This window comes from Chrysochloris asiatica, unplaced genomic scaffold (genome assembly GCF_000296735.1).
Source record: "Chrysochloris asiatica unplaced genomic scaffold, ChrAsi1.0 scaffold00073, whole genome shotgun sequence".
Taxonomy (NCBI): Eukaryota; Metazoa; Chordata; class Mammalia; order Afrosoricida; family Chrysochloridae; genus Chrysochloris; species Chrysochloris asiatica.
This window is the reverse complement of record NW_006408591.1, coordinates 1228428-1251497: the sequence shown is the minus strand read 5'-3', so window position 1 is coordinate 1251497 and position 23070 is coordinate 1228428. Positions and strand designations below refer to the sequence as shown.

Below are 23070 nucleotides of genomic sequence, written 5' to 3'. Positions count from 1 at the left end.
TAACCATTACGCTATCAGAGCTCCTAGTATGGGGGAAAAGCAGTCTTTCTTGCCTTAGTAGTCACTTGGCGCTTTCATGTATCACAACAAGAAACAATAAGGGGTGTTCTAATGATGATCTTAATTTACCAAGGCTAAGTGAAATTCCAAACTAATAGTATGGAAGAAAGAAATCCAAGCTGCACTGAAGGCATTGGCCAAAAAACAAGGCTCCGAGAATTGCAGAATACTGACTGCTCTGTATCAAAAATTTGGAAGATACGTATCTGGTCAACTGACTGGAAGCTTTCCATATGTGTACCCATTGCAAAGAATGGTGATTTAACAGAACATGAAAACTATTAAACAACATTATTAATATCATATAAGCAAAAATTTGCAGAAGCTTATTAAACATTTGCAGCAGTATATCAACAGGGAACTGTCAGAAATTCAAGGCAGATTCAGAAAAGGATGTTGAACAAGGGATATCATTGCTAATGTCAAATAGATGTGTGCTGAAAGTAGAGAATGCCAGAAAGATACTTACCTGAGTTTTATTGACTGCAGACATTTGTCTGGATCTTAGCAAATTATGGATAACATTGTGAAGAATGGGAATTCTAGAATACTGAGTTGTGCTCACTGTACATAGAGAAACGAACAATTGTTAAAACAGATCAATGAGATACTGCATGATTTAAAATCAGGAAAGATGTGTGTCCGGATTGTGTCCTTTCACTGTACTTATCCAATCTTTATGCAAAATAAATAATCCACGTGCTGGACTGTGTGAAGAAGAATGCATCATTAGTATTGGAGGAAGATTCATTAGTAACCTGTAGTATGCACAATACACAACCATGCCTGCTGGAAGTAAAAAGAATTTGAAGTTCTTACTGATGAAAATCAAAGACTGCATCTTTCAGTATGGATTACAGTGCAACAAAAAAAAGCAAGAATAAGTAACATCATTATAAACAGGGAAAATACTGAAGTAATCAATTATTTTACTTGGGTCCACAATCATTGCCCATGGAAGCATCAGGTAAATTAAATAACATTGTATTGGGGGGAAAATGCTGTATAAAACATCTGTGTAGTGTTGCAAAGCAAAGATATCACTATGAGGACTAAGGGTGTCTGACCCAAGCCATGGGTTTATTGAATCACCTCATATACATGTTTGCTCAGACAGAACAAGGGGATGATTAAACAGCATGGTTTTAAATCATGAAAAGTGTGTGTCAGTTATATTTTTTGCAATTCAATCTTTATGTTGAGCAAATAATCCAAGAAGTGGAACTATGTCGAGAAGAACCCAGCATCAGGCTTGGAAGACTCATTAACACCCTGTGTTCTGGAGATGATACAACTTTGCTCACTGAAAGTGAAGAAGACTTGGAGCACTTACTGATGAAGGTCAAAGACACACCATTCAGGATTGATTACACTGCAATGAAAGGAGACAAACCTCTTCACAACTGGACCAATACAAAACATTGTGATAAAGAGAGAAAATATTGAAATTATCAAGGATTGCATTTTATTTACTTGGTTCTACAATCAAAGTTCCTGGAAACAACTGTCAAGAAATCGAATGATGTATTGTTCTGGACAAATCTGTTGCAAAAGACCTCTTTAAAGTGTTAAAAGACCAAAGATGTTACTTTGAGGACTAAAGTGTGTCTGACCCAGTGCATGGTGTTTTGATGCATTTGAGTTATGATATTGGTGAAGAAAATCGAATATATCATGGACTGGTGAAAGAAAGGAGCAATTTAATCTGCATTGGAAAACGTATAGCCAGATTGAAAATGAAGGTGATGAGACTCATGTACTTGGTTTTTTTGTTTGTTTTGTTTTAAACATTATTGTGAATTGAGTGATCATTTACAGGGCAAATCATCAGTTTTACACTCAACCAATCATATTTGTTTCTTCGCAATGATATCAATCTCCTCCATGCACCATTGTTGTTGTTGTTGTTGTTAAGTGCTATCGAGTTGGTTCCAACCCATAGCGACCCTGTACAGGGTTTCTGAGGGTGTAAATCTTTACGGGAGTAGAAAGCCTCATCTTTCTCCCGCTGAGCATCTGTTAGTTTCGAACCGCTGACCTTAAGGTTCGCAGCCCGATAGGTTAATAGTATTTACCTCTATTCCTTCTTTTCCTTCTTTTTTATTTTGATGTACACAAAACACACAGAAAACATATATTCATTTAAATGACCAAAGGGCGCATTTTGCAAGGCCGTCTCCTGCCCACAGGCACACCGCCTTTCTCATTCTATGAGTCTAGAGTCCTCAGCTACTCTCTCTCTCTCTGCCATCGCCTCTGCTCCTTTCTCTCCTGTCACTGCTTGTCTGGTTAGGATCCCATGCTCTGCTCAAGCTCTTCACTCTTGATGGTCCTAAGGTCCTCTGTTCCTGGAATGAAAGAATTAACTACTTCCCCCTTTTTGTTTTAACATCTTCTACCTTTATAGTTGTGACAACCACAATTAGTCATGATAGCAATTACTTACTTTTGAATCCAAAGAATCCTATCCCCATCCACCCCCTACTTTCACCAGACCTACCAGACCTATCTGAACAAGGAACTGACTCCACGGCACATAACAACAACAACAACATCTGAACAAGAGGAAAACTATTCAATGGGGATTCTACTTTACTCCCCTCATTCTGAAACTAAGCACTCTCCTGACAACTTGTAAGCCAGCCACTTCGTTCCTTTATAGCCCCCATTTTTGGTAGCCAGTGTCTAAGTTGCCCATCCCTATCAATCTTGTGTTCCAAGGGGACAGTCTTGATCCTTGATGTGAAGAATCCTTCCTTTTTGGTTGGAATTTTGAACAACTACATTCATAAGCAAAAGTCCAGTTTGTCAAATTGTAGCAATTTATGCTTGCTTCCTGTGTCAAATGTCTTTATCTTCCTCTAGTCGAATTCTGATCAGTAAGCCATCCAAGTTAGGTCAAATGTGTACTTTTTGCGCAAGTTTGGTTGTTCTTGTGTACCTCCCCCACTTCATACCAACTGGCTGCATCACTCTCAGCTCTAGTCCTGAGTGACTAGGTCAGTGTCCATGGGCTGAGAAGTTCCCATGTCTCCTAAACTTTACGCCAGACAGCACTTCCTCTTCTCTCCCTCATCTCAAAGTCATTGGGTGTCTATGGAACATGACTGAATTTAACCCATGTCTTCATTGCTGCATTTCCCCCACTTCCACTCACAAGTAGACCAAGGTGGTCACCAGCGAGTTTACAAGCCTGTTCATGTGTTCCCTTTGAGTTTCAGTCTTGGAAGGAGGTTTTTCCATTTCTCTGATGGACTGAGTTTTCTTGCCTTGATGTCTCCCAGGCAAAGATCTTGATTGTGCTTGTAACAGCCAAACAGTCTGCTCCCCCCTCCCCAAACTCGCCCATGCTGTTCTTTCTTTCAAGAATTATCTTCTGTTTCTCTAGCCACTCTGGGTTGGACTGCATGTCCTGTCAAGTGGGAATATCCCACCTCAGAAGGTTCTAGATGGGGCTCAGTATTCCACCTAAGGTTTCATACTCTACAAAGGCTCAACAAAAAGCCTATTTGACTGGGTGAGTTCTAGAACTCCTTTTAGGTATTTCAGTCAGTTATTGGCTAAAGACAGGCTTATAAGCTTTCTGTAATCATATTTCCCAATATTCCTTTCTGTCTCACTTAAGTTTCTATTTTATAATAGTAGGTAGGGGAAACCAATATCCACAAAACAGTCAAGCACCTTAACATTATTTCCCCTCCTTGACCCATTCAGACTATGTCTTGATCCCTGTATCACAGAGCTCTGTTGTTCCAAGGTTGATTATACATCACTATTTACGTCTATCCCATTTAGCCCATGCAAACCTCCCTTAGTCTTCCTCTATCTTCCTTGTTCATTCACCCCCTCTTCTTCTTGTGTATTGCCCTCCCCTCCCTTATAGGTTGCCCTTCCCATCACCCAAGCTATCATGTGTCTATCCCCTAACCTGTTCCTTACTGTCTTCTCCCTCCCACCCTTGGTAACCATCAACATTTTTTCTTTTGGTATGGAAATAATTTCTTAAGCCTTTGCAATGATGGTCATAAGCAATAATTATCCTTTTGTTACTAATTTCACTCAGTATAATGTCCTCAAGGTTCATCCATGCTATGAAGTGGTTTGCAGCTTTATCATATTCTTCCAGGTATCATAGTATTCCATTGTGTGTATGTAGCAAAGTTTGTTTATCCATTCTTCCATTAATGGGCACTTAGGTTGTCTCTATCTTTTTGCTGTTGTGAATAGTGCTGCAGTAAGTATTGGTGTGCATGCATCTATTCATGTCCTTGCTCATCTTTCTTGTGAATATAAACCAAGTAGAGGAATTGCTGGATCATAAGGTATTTCTATTTCCAACTTTCTGAGGTAGCACCATACTGTTTTCAGAGTGGTTGAACCATTGTACAGTCTCATCAGCAAAGTAGGAGGGTCTCAGTCTCGCCATACCCTGGCCAGTATTCATTGTCCTCTGCTTTTTTGAACTTTGCTGTTTTTGTTGGTGTGAGATGATAACTCATTGTTATTTTGATTTACATCTCTGGTAGCATAGTGGTTACAAATCAGGCTGCGAACCTTAAGGTCAGCAGTTCGAAACTACCAGCTGTTCCGCAGGAGAAAGATGAGGCTTTATGCCCCCGTAAAGATCTACAGCCTCAGAAACCCTGTACAGGGTTACTATGGGTCGGAACCAACTTGACAGCACTTAACAACAACAACAACAATGGCTAGTGGAAGGAGCTCTGGTAGCATAATAATTACAAATCTGGCTGCTAACCTCAAATTCAGCAGTTTGAAACTACCAGCTATTCTGAAGGAGAAAGATGAGGCTTTCTGCTTCCGTAAAGATTTGCAGCTTTGGAAACCCTGTACAAGGTCACTATGAGACGGAACCAACTCCACTGCTTATAACCACCACAGTCCCCCCCCCCCCCACTTTCCCCGCCAAAGTCTAATTGGGGACCTGGTGTGGCAATGTATGATTAGCATAATGTTGGCAGTTTAAACCCACCAGCTGCTCCTTGGAAACCCTATACAGGGTCACTATGAGTTGAAACCAGCTCGATGGCACTTTACAACAACAGTGGTTAATGGGGATCCTGGTATTGTGCTGCAGGATAATGTACTGGATTGCAATGTCAGTTTGAACTGCAAGGTCAGCAGTTAAAATCCACCAACCACTCCTTGGAAACTCTATATAGGCTTGCTGTGAGTCAAAACTGACTGGATTGTACTTAGCAAAAACAGCAATAATGGCTAATGATCCTGAACATTTATTCATATGTTTGTTGGCTGCCTGAATGTCTTCCTTGGTGAAGTGTCTGTTCATATCCTGTGCCAATTTTTTAATTGGGTTATTTGTCTTTTTCTTGTGGAGGTGTTGTAGTTTCCAGTAGAGTTTAGAGATTAGACCCTTGTTTGATATGCTTTTTCAAAAAACCTTTTCCTAGTTTGTGGGCTCCCACTTTACTCTTTTGGTGAAGTCTTTTGATGCACATAAGTTTATAATTTTCAGTGTGTCCCACTCACCTATTTTGTCTTCTATTCTTTGTGCATCTTTTAAAGTGTTTGATAGTCTATGTCCTGTATTAGAGACTAAATTTGTCTCTCTTTTTTCATTGATGGCCTTTATATTTCTGGGATTTACATTTACATTTTAAGCCATGTTGAGTTAGTTTTTACGTATGGTGAGAGATAAAGGTCTTGTTTCATTCTTTTGCATATCGATTTCTAGTTTTGAAGAGACTATCTCTTCCCCATTTAATGTATTTTGACTCTTTGTCAAAGGTCAGTTGACTGTATATGGATGGAATAACTTCTGGGTTCTCAATTCTGTTGCAATGATCTATGTATCTTTCATTGTACCAATATTATACTGTTTTGACCACTGTGGCAATATAGTAAATTTTGAAACCAGGGAGTGAGAGGCCTTCAACTTTATTATTTTTAAGCAGTGCTTTGCTTATCAGAGGGCTCTTTCCTTTCCATATAAAGTCTATAATAATTTTTTCCATCTCTTTAAAGAATGTTGTTGGAATCTAGACTGGGATTGCGTTATATCTGTAGATTGCTTTGGGTGGTACTGACATTTTCACAGTGTTGGAGACTCTTGTACTTTGGAAATGTTATCAGGAGAAAGCAGTCCCTGGAAAAGGACATCATGCTTGGTAAAGTAGAGTGTAAGCAAACAACTGAAGAGTCCCAATGAAATGAATTGTCACAGTAGCTACAATAATGAGCTCAAACACAGCCATTATGACTATTGTGCAGAACCAGGCAGTGTTTTGTTCTGTTGTATATTGGGTTCCAGTGAACTAGAAATGAATAGATGGCACCTAACAACAAATATGGATGGAGTCTTGGTGTGGCTTTGTGAGCTAATGCATCAGACTGGAAAGTCATTTCAACTGCAAGGTCGGTGGTGCAAGCTCACCGGCTGCTCCTTGGAAACCTTATGCAGGGTTGCTGTGGGTCAGAAAAGACTCAATGGCACTTAACAACAACAGCAAAAAACAAATACATGTGTATGTGAAAACTTGACAGTTAATAAAGATGGCCAAAGAGGAATTCATGCCTTTGAATTATGGTATTGACAGAGAATATTGAATGTGCCATAGATTGGCAGAGGAATGTACAAATCTACCTTTGTGCAGATTTACAGCCAGAATGCTCCTTAGAATTAAGGATGGTAAGGATGTGTCTTACATATTTTGGGCATATTGTCAGAAAGGATCAATCCCTATAGAAGGACATTATACTTGATATTTTGGGACCTTCATTTGCTGATGGGACACAACTCAAAAAGACGCTGTAAATATCCATTAATAATTGGAACAAGGAACGTATAGAGTATGGATCTAGGAAAATTGGAAGTTGTCGAAAAGGAAATAGAATGCATAGATTGCTATCCTAGGCATTAGTGAGCCAAAGTGGACTAGCATTTTGAATCTGCTAATCATGTGGTTTGCTATGCCAAGAAAGACAAATTGAAGAGGAATGGTGTTGTATTCATCATCAAAAGGACATTTAAAGATCTATCTTGAAGTATAATGTATATAAAGTATAATGTGTATAAAGTATAATGTGATAGGATAATATCCACACATTTAGAAGGAAGACCAGTTACTACCAATATTATTCAAATTTACATGACAACCACTAAAGCCAGTGATGATGAACTTGAAGAATTCTAACTTCTTCAGTCTGAAATTGATCAAACATGTAAACAATATGTATTGATAGTTACTGGTGATTGGAATTCAAAAGTAGGATTAAGGAAGAAGGACCAGTAGTTGGAAAAGACGACCTTGGTGATACAAAGATGGAGATCACATGATAGAATTTTGCAAGATCAATGACTTGTTCATTGCAAATACCTTTTTAAAACAACATAAAAGATGCTTACATGCATGAACTTCACCAGACAGGAGTATGCAAAAATCAGATCGACACTATCTGCCGGAAGAGACGGTGGAAAAGTTATATATCATCAGCCAAAGCAAGGCCAGAACTAGACCATCAAATGTTCTTAAGCAAGTCAAGGATGAAGTTGAAGAAAATTAAAATAAGTCCACGAGAGCCAAAATTTAACCTTGAACATCTTAAGAACAGATTTGATTCATTAGGCAACCATGACGGAGGACCAGAAGACTTGTGGAATGAAGTCAAGAACATCATACACAAAGAAAACAAAAGGTCATTAAGATGACAAGAAAGAAGGAAAAGGCCAAAATGGATGTCAGAAAAGATTCTGAAACTTTACTTTCCAGTGTAGAGATGCTAAAGCAAATGGAAAATATGAGGAAGTAAAAGAGCTGAACAGAAAACAGAATGAAACACTGTTCTATACTGCACCATCCTCACAATTGTTGCTGCCACTGTGCCAATCCATCTCATTGGGGGACCTCTTTCTCGCTGACCCTCCATTCTACCCAATATGATGTTCTTCTTGAGGCACTGGTCACTCCTGATGATATATCCAAGGTATAAGAGACAAAGTCTGGCCATCCTGGCTTCTAAGGAACATTCTGGCTGTACTTATTCCAACATAGATTTGTTTTTCCAGCAGCCCATGGTACTTTTAATATTCTTCTCCAAAACCATGAATCAAATGCATTAATTCTCCTATGGTCTTCTTTTTTCAGTGTCCAAATTTCACATGCATATGAAGCTATTGAAAATGCCATTACTAGCTTCAGGTACTCCTTGGTCCTTTAACTGACATCTTTGCTCTTGAATACTTTAAAGAGACCTTGTGCAGCAGATTTGCCTAATGCAGTAGATGGTTTGATTTCTTTGCTGCTGCTTCTGTGAATGTTAATAGTGAATTCAAGCAAAATGAAGTCTTCAATCTTTTCTCCATTTATCATGATATTTATTGGTCCAGTGGTGAGGATTTTTGTTTTATACTGAAGGTTGTGGTCTTTGGTTGTCATCAGTAAGTATTTGAAGTCCTCTTTGCTTTCAACAAGCAAGGTTGTATTATCTGCATATCTTAGGTTATTAATGAGTGTACCTCCAATTGTGATGCTACATTCTTTGTCATATAATCCAGCTTCTCAAATGGATTATTTGCTCAGCATACAGATTAAGTATGGTGAAAGACTGCAACCCTGGTGCACACCTTTCACAATTTTAAGCCCTTCAGTGTCCCCCAGTTCTATTTGAATGACTGTCTCTTAGTCTATGTACACATTCTTCATGAGCACAGTGAAGTGTTCTGGAATACTCATTATCCACAATGCTGTGTATAGCTTGTCATGATTCACATGAAACCCTTTGCATAGTCAGTAAAGCACAGGTAAACATCTTTCTGGTATTCTCTGCTTTTGACCAAGATCCATCTGACGTCAGCAATGATGTCCCCTACTCAGTGTCCTCATCTGAATCTGTCTTGAACCTCTAGCAATTCCCTGTCATGTACTGTTGCAGACACTTTAAAATTCTCTTAGGAAAAATTTTACTTACATGCAGGTAAGTTCTCTCAGTAATGCACTTGTCTTAGTTTCCTTAGGGGGTCACTATTAGTTGGAATTGGCTCAGGGCATCTAGCAACAACAACAACAGGGATCAATAAAAAAAGAGGAAGGCCCTCAATGGAATTAAGTTGCACAATGGCTGCCACAGTGGGCTGAAACAGCAATGGTTGAGAAGATGAGCCAGTGCCAGGCAGTGTGTCATTCTGTTATGTATGAAACAGAACTGTCACAATGACATTCAACAACAACAACAAAGTGAAATTGTATGCACTTTGCTTATTTTAGGACACATCCAAGGGTAAGTAAAAAAACATTGCTACAAAATCATAGAAATAGTTATTAAACAAAAATATAAAATATTGTTTCTCGACATATTCTCCATCTAGGTCCATATACTTCTATCTCTCTAACCTTTCCCCAAAGAATTCCCTCTTAGATTTACACCATGTCAAAATGGCAATTTTGACACCTTTGAGGGATTCAAGTAGTGTTTCTTTGAAATCTTCTTTGAGTTTTGGAAACAAAAGTCTGGAGAGGCAAGATCAGGACTGTTGGGTGAATGGATTAAGGTTTTCCAATGGAATTCTCATATGAGAACCTTTTCTGCCCTTGAAGAATGAGCAGGAACATTGTCATGATTAGGAAAAAAAAAAAAAAAAAAAATCCCTCACACAATTTTGCTGAGTTTTTTTTTTTTTCCCTTTCTTACAATGCAGTTTCCAAATTTCTGAAAATGTCTTACTAATAAAGCCCTACAGTGACCATCCTGTGTCCTTTGCAAAAATTTGCCAAGATTACCCCTTTGAAGTCCCAAAATGCAGTCACCATAACCTTCTAAGCTGACTTCTTAGGCTTGAACTTAACGTCCCCAGCAGATTCCCTCAGAAGCCACTGTTTTGTTTGGACCATTTTGTTCCGAAGGTCCCCTAAGGAGATTAAGACAAGTGCATTACTGAAAGAACTTAACTTGCCTGCAGCCATCCACTGATCATAGAGACATGTTTAAACACATTTTGTTTGGAATGAACCTGTGCATATATGAACTGGAGCCCTAGTAGGAGAACTTGTTAGAAAAATTTCAGTCCTAAAAGTGTTTTTTTTTTTTTTTTCCTTTTTTCTTTTTGTGTGTTAATAAACCCTTAACGGTTGGAAATACCCAGAGTTCCGTATAAACATGGTCTTGTAAATCTTCAGCAAAAAAAAAAAATCTGTATATTCTATGGAAGATAATAAAACATAGTTACGAATTGGGCTGCAAACTGTAAGTTCAGCAGTTCTAAACTACCAGCTATTCCGCAGGAGTAAGATGAGGCTTTCTGCTCCTGTAAAGATTACAGCCTTGGAAACCCTGTACAGGGTTGCGATGAGTCGGAACCGACTCTATGGCACTTAACAACAATTGCTAAGTTAGAAAACTTTTATGCAGATAACCTTTATTTCTGTTTCCCATACACTGAACATGAATTACATGTGAACTTTAGTAGTAGCAACCTTCTCACATGCTTTTTCCTAAGACTCGGGGTAAACCCAATTTTCCTAGGTGTGCCCTAGAGGCTGTCATTCAGCAGTTAAAGTGCCAACTGTGATTCTCTGGGGATAACACTTGAAGTGGACCTGTAAGAACAGCATACTTTCAAGTTAGGATAAACTCATATGATGATCCACTGTACATTGATTCAATATGCACATGTTAAGTGAATCTGACAGGAGCCAAGGAGGGGGCAATTGCAGAAACTCGAGAGAAAGAGATAACATACAGAATCCAGCTTCAGTAGAGGTCAACCAGTCAAATACCAGGGCTAGATTTTTCAAAGACTGAGATAATGCCAGTTTTATGGCCATTAATAACATTTTAGTTATACAAACAAAGATAAGAATAATAAAAGATAAATTCCACATCACAGTGTAATCTGATTGCCAACAGGGTTCAGAAGTGAACTTTCTCATTGTGCACATGGCATTGTATACTATGGCATTGATCATTCCACAGACCCCTCCTCAACTTTCCATTTTCCTTTCTGGATAGTCATTGTTGTTGTTGTTAAGTGCTATTGAGTCAATTCTGACCCATAGCGACCCTGTATAGGGTTTCCAAGGAGCAGCCATCAGACAACCAGAAATCCATAGGCTATTGAGGGAGGCAGATTATTCGGTCCTCTTTAAAGCTTGTTGATTGTGTTTCTGTTAATATAGACTATGGTCTTCAGGGGTATTTCATACATGTGTTCGGCATCTACACAAAGTGCCTTGGGCCCTCTGTTTTCCTACCTCTGTATTCACCACATGTTTGAGGACTCAGTTCAAACACTGGACCCACCAACTTCTGGAAAGGCATGACAGAGCCCAGCTCTGATTTGGGTGTCGACTTCAAACAGAGCTTTTCCAAAGGATATCCTGTGTTAGATAAATCATTTCACTAGGCCAAGTTCACTTTTCAAACCAGGAAGCAGAGGGCCTTTTGGGTAAGAAAACAATAATGTTGTTCTGATTATATGCAGAGCACTCATAGATACTGTTGTCAGTATCTTTTGTACAGATTCCATCAAGTTGTATTTAAGCAGTCACAGGTAAATTATGTGTTTCCTGAGAGCTGATTGAAAAGCTACACAATAGGTCCTCTATACCTTGCAGTGACAATTGTCCCCTCAATGTTTCCTCCAGCTGATTACTCCTCATGCCATCCGTGTGCAGACCCCTCCTCGGCACATCCCTGGTGTGGTAGAAGTCACTTTGTCCTACAAGTCCAAGCAGTTCTGCAAAGGGACTCCAGGAAGATTCATTTACACAGGTAAGAACCACCACGGATGGTGAACACAGAGCTACCTTGGTCTCACGGGTGTTTCACTATATCTTGTATTACCTTGTATATTTTATTTTTAAATTTAGTTGAAGAGTCTTTATCCATATTACTGTATATATAACCGTATGAGGATTTTGTTTTGTTTTTTAATTGTTTTGAAGAATTCAGTTGAGTATCCATGTTGAATGATAGTTCAGTTTTGTTTGAACTAGTCGGGTTAAACAATTGGAAGAATTATGAAACAAAAAGCAAGGATGGAGGAAGAGGTTGAGTCTTTCTGAATGCTAAACCATCTCTGTTGGGGTTTGTTTGCCTTAGGGTGTATGGTGGTGGCTATGTGCCGTGGAGTCGGTTCCGACTCATAGCAACCCTGTACAGGGTTTCCGAGGCTGTAATCTTTACAGGAGTAGAAAGCCTCTTCTTTCTTCCGTGGAACAGCTGGTAGTTTCAAACTGCTGACCTTAAGGTCCGCAGCCCGATTCATAACCATTACGCTATAGGTGCCCTTTAATGAATAGCATAAATTTTCTAGACTGGTTATAGTATTTGTATTAAGTGTACTTTGTGTTTTTCCTATTTAATTCTTGGTTGGTGCATTCTTCCTTAGTAAGTACGTCTTTGTCCTCTCAAAACAGTCTTGGTACATGGACCCACCTTGTGGTAGGAATGTAGGGTTACAGGGAGAATATGAATTCCTTCCCACTACATGGCTAGAACCAGGTAGATTCCCTGTGGAAATACTAGGGGACTTCAAAAAGTTCATGGATAAATGGCATGAAAAGATAATGGAATTTTTCCAAGATTTTTCTGAAGCCACCTCATGCACTGGAGTACCCAATATTTATTCTAGAGAGTGATACTCAAACAGTGAAGTGCAAACCACACACCTAGGTATCCTATGGAACTTCAGATTCTGATTCAGTCAATAGGTTTGGGTTGGAGCTGAGTTTCTGCCTAACAAGCTTCAAAGTGCTGCTGATGCTGCAAGTCCACAGATGACACTTTGAGGAGTCAAGTTCTAGGACCTCTGTTTAGCATCAGTCATTCTTGTGTAACTGTTTACAAAAACTGGTCTCAGGTTTCATTCTTCATTCAATAAAGGGCCATGAGACGAGATTAAGTGAGAAGTGGAAGTCACTTTTACACAAAGATACTCCTTGAGCAATGAAGGGTTGACTCTGTTAACACTATGAACACATCCTAATTATAACCGTACATTTCAATGGATAAATTCTGTTTTCTACTATATGTTATCTCAAAGCATCATTTCTTTTCTTCTTTTAATACTAATAGCAAAACCCACCATGCCTTCTTAGTTACTCAATCTCTCTCTCTCTCTTAAAATTATAAAAACAATTAATGCATCCTGACCCTTGGAAATGCCTCCCAGTCCTTTAAACAAAATGCAGGTTTGGTGCCTGCCTGACGATTAGTTTTAGTTAATTGAAAATTATAGGATTGACCCAAGAGGAAAATTTTGTTTGCACTCCAATCACTTTTACAAATTAAGGAAAATTACCACAATTTTGTTTAGCTAAGGTTTCACACTGAGTTCAAGAAATTAGCTCAGCCATCCCAACAAAGTCAGCACTTTGTTAGTGAACACTTGAAAAAAATAATAGTCTATCTGGAGTTTTGTGGTGTCTACAAACGAAGCATAGAAAAAGCTATGATGCTTTATAGAAGTAGGCCAAGTGTTTTTAATTAGGCTCATTGGTTCAGCGTAAGTTTTGAAGAACAATCAAACTAGCAGATTAGCTGTTTCTTTTAAAGCTAGGATTTCTTGCCATTCATTTTTCCCATGAGAACTTCCACATAGCACTATTTTTTTTTTTTTTTTTTTTTAACAAGCCTCATTATGGGGCTGCAGGAAAAGGACCAATTGAAACTTCTGATACTGTAACATTCCCCAGCATCATTCCAATGGATGGGAGTTTTTCACAATGTTCCTCACTGAACTCAGTGTTCTGGAACATATTACAAAACCACAGAGGCCAAATGTTTTCTCTGAGGAGTTTGGACTCTGTTTTTGGCCGAAAACATTTAGGCCTCACTGGATGCTTATTTACTCTGCTATTAAGAACAAGAAAAAGAGAAGAAAAAGAAGAAGAAAATGCTTGTGTGGTGGGAGGTACAAGAGCAATCAGGCATGGTTTCCGCTTTAGTGACATGTCCCTGCCCATTAATGGTTCCATTTTGTGGTCAGGTCTCATTTAGAAGAAATTATTTTTAATCAGTGCTCAACAAAATATCCCCTAGAGCCACCTGGCCATAAAAGTTTTTTTTTTTTTTTTTTTTTAAATTATCCCCATTCAATTACTTAAGTTCTCAAGAGAAAATAGCTAGAAGACCCATCATTATTTTGATTATTTTTTTTAAACCATTAAAAAAAAAATTACCATCAATTTAAGAAATAACATCTTGGGAAACCTATATCAGATGGGAATTAAGTTGAAAGATAAAAGCAGCAGTTTTCCAAGTCTAGAAAAGTAGTTAAGGGAAACAGTGATATGTTGGTGTATAGACACATGTGTACACACGCGGGAAATTGAAAGTATAAAAAAAGACTTCTGCTAATCTCACCTCAAACTGTGGACAGTTGGCAAGAAAACTTAGTCTTTTATGTATTCTAGGAGAGTGTTTAACTTCTCTCCACATTGGAAACATAAAATGTTAAAGAAGTTGGCACTAAAACGTCACCAATGATATAGTTGACTGTTAACAGTCACTTGTGAAATTACATCATTTTTAACCAAGGACATCTCTAATAATTAGTGAACCACACATGGGCCTCTTGATCATTAGCGTTAAATACCACCTGTTCTGGCTGGCTCTACTGGCCCTGTGATTTACTCAGTTTACCATTCTGCTTGTTGCCACTTACTAGCAATGCATGGAGATGGCCATAAAACCTCTGTTCATTACATCCAAACAACTGCATAGGACATTGTACATGTGCAGCACACCCCTGTTCTCCACCAACAGAAGTTCACACTTCATTTTCTTTAACATCCACAGCATTTCAAGATGTGAGGCATGGTTTTCTGGATCAAGCCAGCCAAGTAGAATGTCGCTTACAATTTTTCTTTCTTTAAAAAAAAAAAAGAAATATGATAGAACTGAAAAATAGCAACCTGAAGTAAGGCATTGTTGATATTTTCAGAGTGTGAGAGACAGTTTGAGTAGGTATGTGTTAAAGTCTCTGAAAATCTATAATCATGAAAAAAGAGAAAATTCTCAGACAGGAACAGCCTGGCCTAATCTATGCAAATAATGGCAGACCTTTTGTAGAAGGAGAAAAGAATTTGACTAAATACAGATTGCCTGCAAACTAGCTTATCACCCCACTGTAGGTGAGCACAGCTCTTGATCATGGCTTCTTCAGATCAGGAACACACAAGGGATTCATATCTGCCAAATGTTTGATTCTCTTGTGTTTGCCCTCATCTGCATCAGTGAAGAAAATGAATCCCAAGTTCATGAGAACAAAAATGCTCAACAGAGTTTCTCAGTATCTTACTTATTTATTCCTGTTATTCTATAAATGCATGGCAAGATTGACTTTTTAAAATTTTGTTTTCTAAGAGAAGAAAAAAAACAAAACTACTTAATAATGGTATTGTTTTCACAGCCTTTCATCAATTTTTTGGTCAGTCACTCCAATTGAGAAAAATCTATCATAAACCACAATGTTCATTAAGGAGTGCTCCCCAACACAGCTTGTTTTCCTATAGTTGCTACATCTAGAAGTAACTTGAATCTTTTAAAATTGTAAGCTCTCCTGCTAAGCCTTAAGTCATTTAAGACTGTTAAAAGTGTCATGGATTGCCAGAAGAACAAATGAATCTGTGTTGGACGAAGTACAGCCAGAATGTGCCTTATAAACTTGGATGGTGAGTCGTCGTCTCTCATACTAAGGACATATTATCATGAGGGACCAGTACTTGGAGAAGGGCATCATGCTTGATAAAGTGGAGGGTCAGCGAAAAAGAGGAAGACCCCCAAAGAGATAGATTGGCACAGTGGCAGCAGTAATGAGCTTCAGTGTAACGATGGTGAGGTTGGCACAGGACTGGGCAGTGCTTCATTCTGTTGTACATATGGTAGCTATGAGTCTCAACTGATTCAACAGCACCCTACAACAACAACAACAACAACAAAGATTTTTAGGAGCTGTTATCTGGTTCTTCAGAGTTCTTAGAATTGGTTTCTCACATAAGAAGTGGCCAAACCCAAATCTAGGTTTTAGCCACTTCTCTATAGTTACAGGCTGCTGTGTGGAAAAAGTAAGACTGGGAAGAATGGGTCACCAGGACAATGGCTGACCACCATTGGTCTGCACTGAGTCATATACTGACTGGTCCCTGAATCAAATTGTTGAAGGCTCCACCGCATGACCATCTGACAGCTCAAATGTTTAATTCAGTCACTCCTCAGATCCTTTCTACCACCTTTACCTACTGCCATCCAATCAACTCTGATTCATAGCGAGTTTCAGGGATTGTATGTCTTTACTGGAGCAGCTGCTCCGGGGGAGAAAGATGAGGCTTTCTGCTCCCATAAAGATTTACAGCCTTGGAAACCCTGTACAGGGTCGCTATGGGTCGGAACCGACTCAACAGCGCTTAACAACAACAACAACTGGAGCAGATAGCGTCCTCATTCTCCTCTGGAGTAACTGTTAGGAGCAGTAACCCATTGCCTAATGTACAGCGCCACCAGGGCTCCTTTATCTACCACTGGTGGCGGTGGCAGTGGTGGTGTCTGTGTGCCATGGACTCCTTTCCGACTCAGAATTGACTTCAAGGCAGTGGGCAGTGGATTTCTCTCTCCTCTTCCTGCCTCTCAAAGAGATAACACAATTTAGTGGGCTCAAGAGATGATGGATGTAGGTTCAATTCTTAGCTTTACCACTTAATAGAGAAGTTATTTTGGGGATGTCAGCTGATGGTCTGATCCATAGTCACTTCATATTTACAAGAGGATAGTAACAACTTGCTGGGAAGTTTTTAAGATCAGGGAAAATGTATGTACAGCACATAGCTCCAAACCAGAGACTAGTAGTTTCCGTTAATAAATGGTAGCCATTCTTCTTCTTTATTCACTCATTTGTTGCTGACTCCCTACCAGGGAGTAAGTATTTTACATGCATTATTTATCAGCACCATCATCTCCCTAGAGGGCTAGGAAATATTCTTAAGAATTTTAGTGATAAATTATAATAAGCAGTTGCTATGGTATTGACTCCGACTCATGGGATTCCATGTATGTCAGAAAAGAACCGTGATCCATAGGATTTTCAATGGCTGATTTTCTCAGGAATGTAGTGATTACCAGGCCTTTCTTCCAAAGTACTTCTGGGGCATTCAAATCTTCAGCCTTTTGGTGAGCAGCCAAATACATTAACTGTAGTACCCATGGACTCCCAACAGAACTATGAGCTGGAGTAAATTAAAGAAACATGTACCACTAATCCACCACAAATGAAGAGTCCAAAGTCTGGGAAAGACAAGAAAAAGCAATTTGTAATGTGAATATAACAATTTTGATATAACAAATACTTTCCCAGAAATGGCCTCAAACAATAAGAATTGCTAAAGTTGAATTTCCAACTCCTCTAGAGCCCCAATTGGACTCCTGGTGTGGTACTGTAGGATCAGCACTGGACTGCAAACCACAGGGTCGTCATTTCAGACCCACCAGCTGCTCCTTGGAAATGCTATACAGGCTAACTATGAGTCAGAATCCAATTGATGGTACTTAACAACAATACCTAGAGCCTCTAATAAAACCTGGGGCCTTAAAGCTCAAGGGTCTGCTGAGAGGTGAGGGGGGTGGAGGACATAGGAATTTTAAAAGGGAAAGATGAAAGGATTTAAGGAAGCTGAAGACAAGGTATATTGGACAGAATGAGTGGTAGAGCATATTGTAAGTAAGAGAAAAGGAGGAAGAATTAAAAGACAGAAAATTCCCCATAGTGAAAGTAGGCACCAAAATAGAAGAACAATCATAGAACATCTAAACAAGTAGAGGAATCAAGTGATATTCCACAGTATTTTAACATGGCAGCCTGATGTATAACCTTCTTTTATATTGAGTTTTCAGGAAAGGAATATACGTCTTCTCTTGATTCCATCTCAAACTTCCCCTACTTCTCTACAAGTTTTAGTACCAGGGTACAGCCCATCCATCTCCAGCCTCTTCATTGTGGTCAGGTTATGTTATTGTTATGTGCCTTCCAGTTGATTCCAATGAATAGTGACCCTATTCAGGCTAAAGTAGAACTGCCCCATAAGATTTCCTAGGTTTCTATCTTTGTGGGGGTAGATTGTAAGGTCTTTTCTCCTACAGAACAGTTGGTAGGTTTGAACTGCTGACCTCTGGTTAGAAGCCGAATGCTACAAGGGCGCCTGTTCAGGTTATAACCAGGTTTAACTGTTGGTTCAAGAGGTTTTAGGCCAGAAAATTCTGTTTCTACTTCTTGGGAACCTCCTCTTCCACAAAATGAAAGCCACTTCCCTGGGGATAAATAAAGTTGGAGAGAGAAGTGTTCTTAAGTCTTTTCAGATGCTGACTTACTGCCAGGTTGTTGTTATTGTTAAATGACTTTGAGTTGGTTCAAATTCATAGCAGCCCTGTGTAGAACTCACCACCAACCTTGTGGTTCAAACAAACCTTGTGACCCAGTGCTTTATCCTACAGCAACACACCAGGACTAATTTCCTTAAAAGTCATTTTCATGTCATTTCCGTACAGAGAAACCAAACCAGGCACCATTGTCCAGATGATTCCTATTCACAGTCACCTCATGTGTTTCAGAGTAGACCTGTGCTCTCTAGTGTTTTCAATGACTGGATTTTAAGAAGTAGATCACCAGGACTTTTTTCTGGGTGAATTTCAGTCTCCAACCTTTCAGTTAGCAGCTGAGCATGACCTTTGTGCCAACCAGGAACTTCCCCTACAGAGAAATCATACTATTGCTACAAAATGCAAGATGTAGCCCAAACCCCTTTGGTTGGCATCTCAGATCTTTGTGATCTGGGTCTTATGCTGGCACTCCCCTTTCTTGACTTTAACATCCAGCCAGATTGGACTCCTTACTATGCCTCAAGCTCATAGTTGACTACTTTGGACATAGTAAATCACTTTTGTCTTTTTGTTGTTGATAAGTGCCATTGACTCAGTTCCAACTTCTAAAGATGCTATATAGGGTGTCCAAGGAGCAGCTGGTGGGTTTGAACCATCTACCTGATAGTTATCAGACAAGTGTTATAGCACCACATGAATTCTCTTTCCTTTCTAAAGTGTTCCCTGGCTTCCATGTGCTAGACACCAGATTTTCATTGTGAAAATGAGCCAATGGGACTAGTCAACTTTGGTGTTCCTGTTGGCTCATCGTGATTAACTGGAAGAGTCTTTATTTTTAGATCTCTTTTGTTGCTTGTGCTTACCACTCATAGCCATTCACTCCCTATACATTTTACTCTCCTGGTAGATAGTTCACAAGAGTACAAGCTCCATGAAGAAAGACATAGCCTTCTCTGATCTTACATTGTTTTGTACACTGTGTTGAAGTAGTTTGACTCAGTGTATCTTACTTACGATAGATGTTTTCTAATAATTGATTGACATATTGCCCAGGATCAATGGGTCCTTATTGATTTTCGTGCTCTGGATGACACAGAATGTAAATAAGAGCTGTTAATTAAGAATCTATCCCTTTTCACTTGAGGTTTTATATGCATAGAACACAGGAGTTGGGGCTTCTGTTAAAGAAAAAATGACATTGGATCTAAATACTATTCTTTTTCTCATCTGCAAAATGGAGGTGTGTTAACAGTACCTGTATGTAAGGAGTAAATGGGTCATTGTATGTAATGCATTCTTCACAGTGCCTGGCACATTGTGAGTGCTCCCTAAAAATCAACTCAAAAGGAAGGAAGTAGACAGTGGGGAAAGGTAACCCTTCTGAAAATCCCCCCCACCCCCAGAAAAAAAGATCATTAAGGCATGATTTGGTTTACAAATGCCAAGTTTCATCATGACTAAAGAAACTGTTTCTTTCTAGGCATGCGAGTCCAGGGTTTTAGTTTTGATTTTACCACTTCTATTTGTTATTTCATAATTATTTGTCAGTTGATTGTTCTGTTCTAGGCAGTGTTGTACACCCTGGAGATATAGTGCTGAACAAAACCAGACACATTCACTGTCCTTGTTGATCTTATGATCTAGGAAGTCACATAGATATTGTTAAATTTATTATTTTAAACTGGGTCAATGCCTGTAAAGACAGGAACAGGGTTCCAGACAAGCATATAACAAAGATACTTGATCCCTACTAGATAGTTAGAGATGCTTTCCCTCAGAAAAAGATGCATGAACAGAAGTTCCAGGAATGAGTAATAGATAATCAGGCAATCAATGAGGGTTTGGGGTAGGGTGGGGCTGGAGAAAAGAAGGAGTGTTCAGGCAGAGGGAATCATCTAAGAGGTTCTGGATGGGAGAAACTGCTGCATTTTGGAAGGCTGCAGAAATTCCAGTATGTCTGAGAAGTCAAGAGTGAGGAAAAGGATGGTGAGAGAGAAGACTGAAGAGGTAGGGAAGAACCAGCCCACTTGGAGCCTTATAAGCCCTTGGAGGAGTTAGGTTGTGATCTTAAGAACACTAGGCAGTCCTGAAAGTGTCTTAAATGACAGGTAGACATGGCCAGATATGCATTTAGGAAGCAATTTTTAACTCTGACTGAATAGAACACTAGAGACCAGATTGGATGCTAGAAGATCAAGTAGGAGGTCTTTGCAGTAGTCTGGGAGAGAGATTTGGTGATTTGATTCCAGTGATAATTAGTGGAGATGGCATCAAATAAGAGAATTCAAGAAGAATTTCAGAGAAAAACTTGACAGAACCTGGAAATGTGGAGCGAGGGGATGCAAGGGGTTAAGCCTACCAGATTTCGGTTTCTTCAGTTTAATGGGCAGTGAGACCATCCATACCTCTTAAGAATCTTGTGGGTATCAATGAAAGAATGGGCATGCAAATGTTTTGCCAAGGGTAATGCTCTGCACATATGTTCATTGTTATACAGAGAGGCCTAAGCAAACTCAGGAAAAAATTGAGCCGAGGAAGGCAAGAATGTGTTTTCTTTTATATCAGATTGTTTTCACTTAGGATTCAGCCAGAAGAGAGCTGAGTAATGAACACTTGACAAGCAGTTCTGCCTTAGCTGTGTTCTAATTGGAAAAAACCCAACAAGAAAGAAAAATTAACAGGCTACTCCTGTCCACATGTCTTGAATATTACTTCAAACGGTCCATTTACACACAAGGAAAAGAATTCAAGGAAGAAGGGAATGTTTGCTCTGTTTGCTTTTGTGACACAAAGGGGTTGGTCCCAAGACTCTTACTACATTGAAAGGAGATTTTTCACCACACGTGGTTCCTCCTGATCTGATGTGTGTTTGGTGTGACCTGCGATCCTGAATTTGCTGGCATTTGCGCAATTGTACTTGTTGATGCAACAACAACAATTGTAACAATTATTGAAAGTACTCATTATACTTCTGTGACATCTATAAAATGAAAGTGTATTCTACAAAGAATAAAGTCGATCTGAAGAAGGCATATCATTTTGTATATTTTATATACATACTTTCCAAGAAATACAACCTTTATTTCCTATTTGGAGAGGAGCATAATCAGGACTTGAGTAGCTAGTGTAACAGGATCATTAAAAGGGATATTTTCACTGACATTAGAGGCCTAAATGGACACTAGGCCTTATTCACAACATTGGCTTTTTCCTGTCTACTCAGAGTTAATAAGTGATAAGGCCGGGAGAGAGATAAATCACAGAAATCCCTGTCCAAAGAAAACATATTGACTACAGCCAAGCAAATAACAGACCATAACCAACGGCCCCATTCATCATTCATGTAATAGGGATATAAAGTATTCTCTACCAGTGAAATCGTATAGAAGGAAAAGGCAGATAAGCTTCCCCAATCTGAGGCATGTGATTTGGTTATTAAGGGACATGAACTATTTGTCACAAGGCTTTAATCTTTAAGATGTGTTGCCATTTCTAAACTATAAATTTCTGGTAAGGGATTAGAAAGCTATTAACAATAAAGGTATGAACTGAGCTTTATATGTATTCTTGCCAATGTAATGCAATACTTTAAAGTCTTGAACCTCTAATCTATTTAACATGATATAACATGACTTGGCTTTCAAAGCTAATAAACTATTTGGAGGGTTTCAAGGTTTTTTGTTTTTATTTTTTTTTCCTCTCCCAGTGTCATGATAAATTAACCCTTTAATTGTTTAACTATATATTTTGAAACTTTAATATCGCAGAGAAAAGGGAAAAACTACAGTAAATTTCTTTCTCTCCTTTCTTAAGATATATTCCGAATGTTTGATGGAGGGTGATTTTATGTTCTATTTGTCTATGTATGCAATGGTATAGATGCTTGCTTCTATTCATTGATAAAGGTAACTATTTGTGCAGTACCTACTAAAGCATTACAACAGATTTTTATTTCTCTGTTACAAAGCAATACATATTGATTTCAGGAAAGTTAGAAAGCATGGATAGAAAATAACTTAAATCACTTACATTTCAACCAGTTTTTTTTTTGTTTTTTTTTTTAGCATAAGTGCTCAATAAATGGTTGTTGCTATTAAGTGCTGTGGAGTCGGTTCCCACTCATAGTGACCCGGTATAGGGTTTCTAAGGAATGACTGATGGGTTTGAATTGCTGACCTTGTGGTTGGCAGTCCAGTGCTTATCCTACAGTGCCATACCAGGACTCTATGTATATGTTTACTTCATTAAAAAAAAGGTTAATCTTCATGTAGCATATAATTTGTTTTTTTTAATTTAATAATTTATCAAACATTTGGACATTATGAATGTTAAACTATTTATAGTCTTTGATAACTAATTAATACCCCAGTTCTCGATCCTTACTTACAATGAGATATATCCTCAACTTATTTTTAAAATCATAGGTTCCTTACATTGGGTGTCTGATCTCTTTTAGTTTCTCGGAAATCTACAGTATGACATCAATAGTTGTATACCTGGATACTTTGGGGTCAGAATCTGAGAATCAACACTGATTCAAAGTATCAGCTATCCTCAAACTTGAGCATATGTAACTCTGAGGGTGATATCCTCAGAGGCTGAAACCAGCTCCCAAATGTATGTTCAGGTACAGCATGGAACTACTTATGTTTTCATTATATATAT

The 23070-nt window shown here is 38.8% G+C and overlaps 1 protein-coding gene across 2 annotated transcripts in view; it reads left to right on the top strand.

Annotated features, from left to right (window-relative positions):
- Positions 1 to 23070, top strand: part of EBF1 (early B-cell factor 1) — a 538394-nt gene that overhangs the window by 411641 nt on the left and 103683 nt on the right. For both annotated transcript variants that reach the window (XM_006864917.1, XM_006864916.1), the window contains one exon: positions 11679 to 11805. In XM_006864917.1, coding sequence (XP_006864979.1) covers positions 11679 to 11805 — 127 coding nt within the window. The remainder of the gene's footprint in view (positions 1 to 11678; positions 11806 to 23070) is intronic.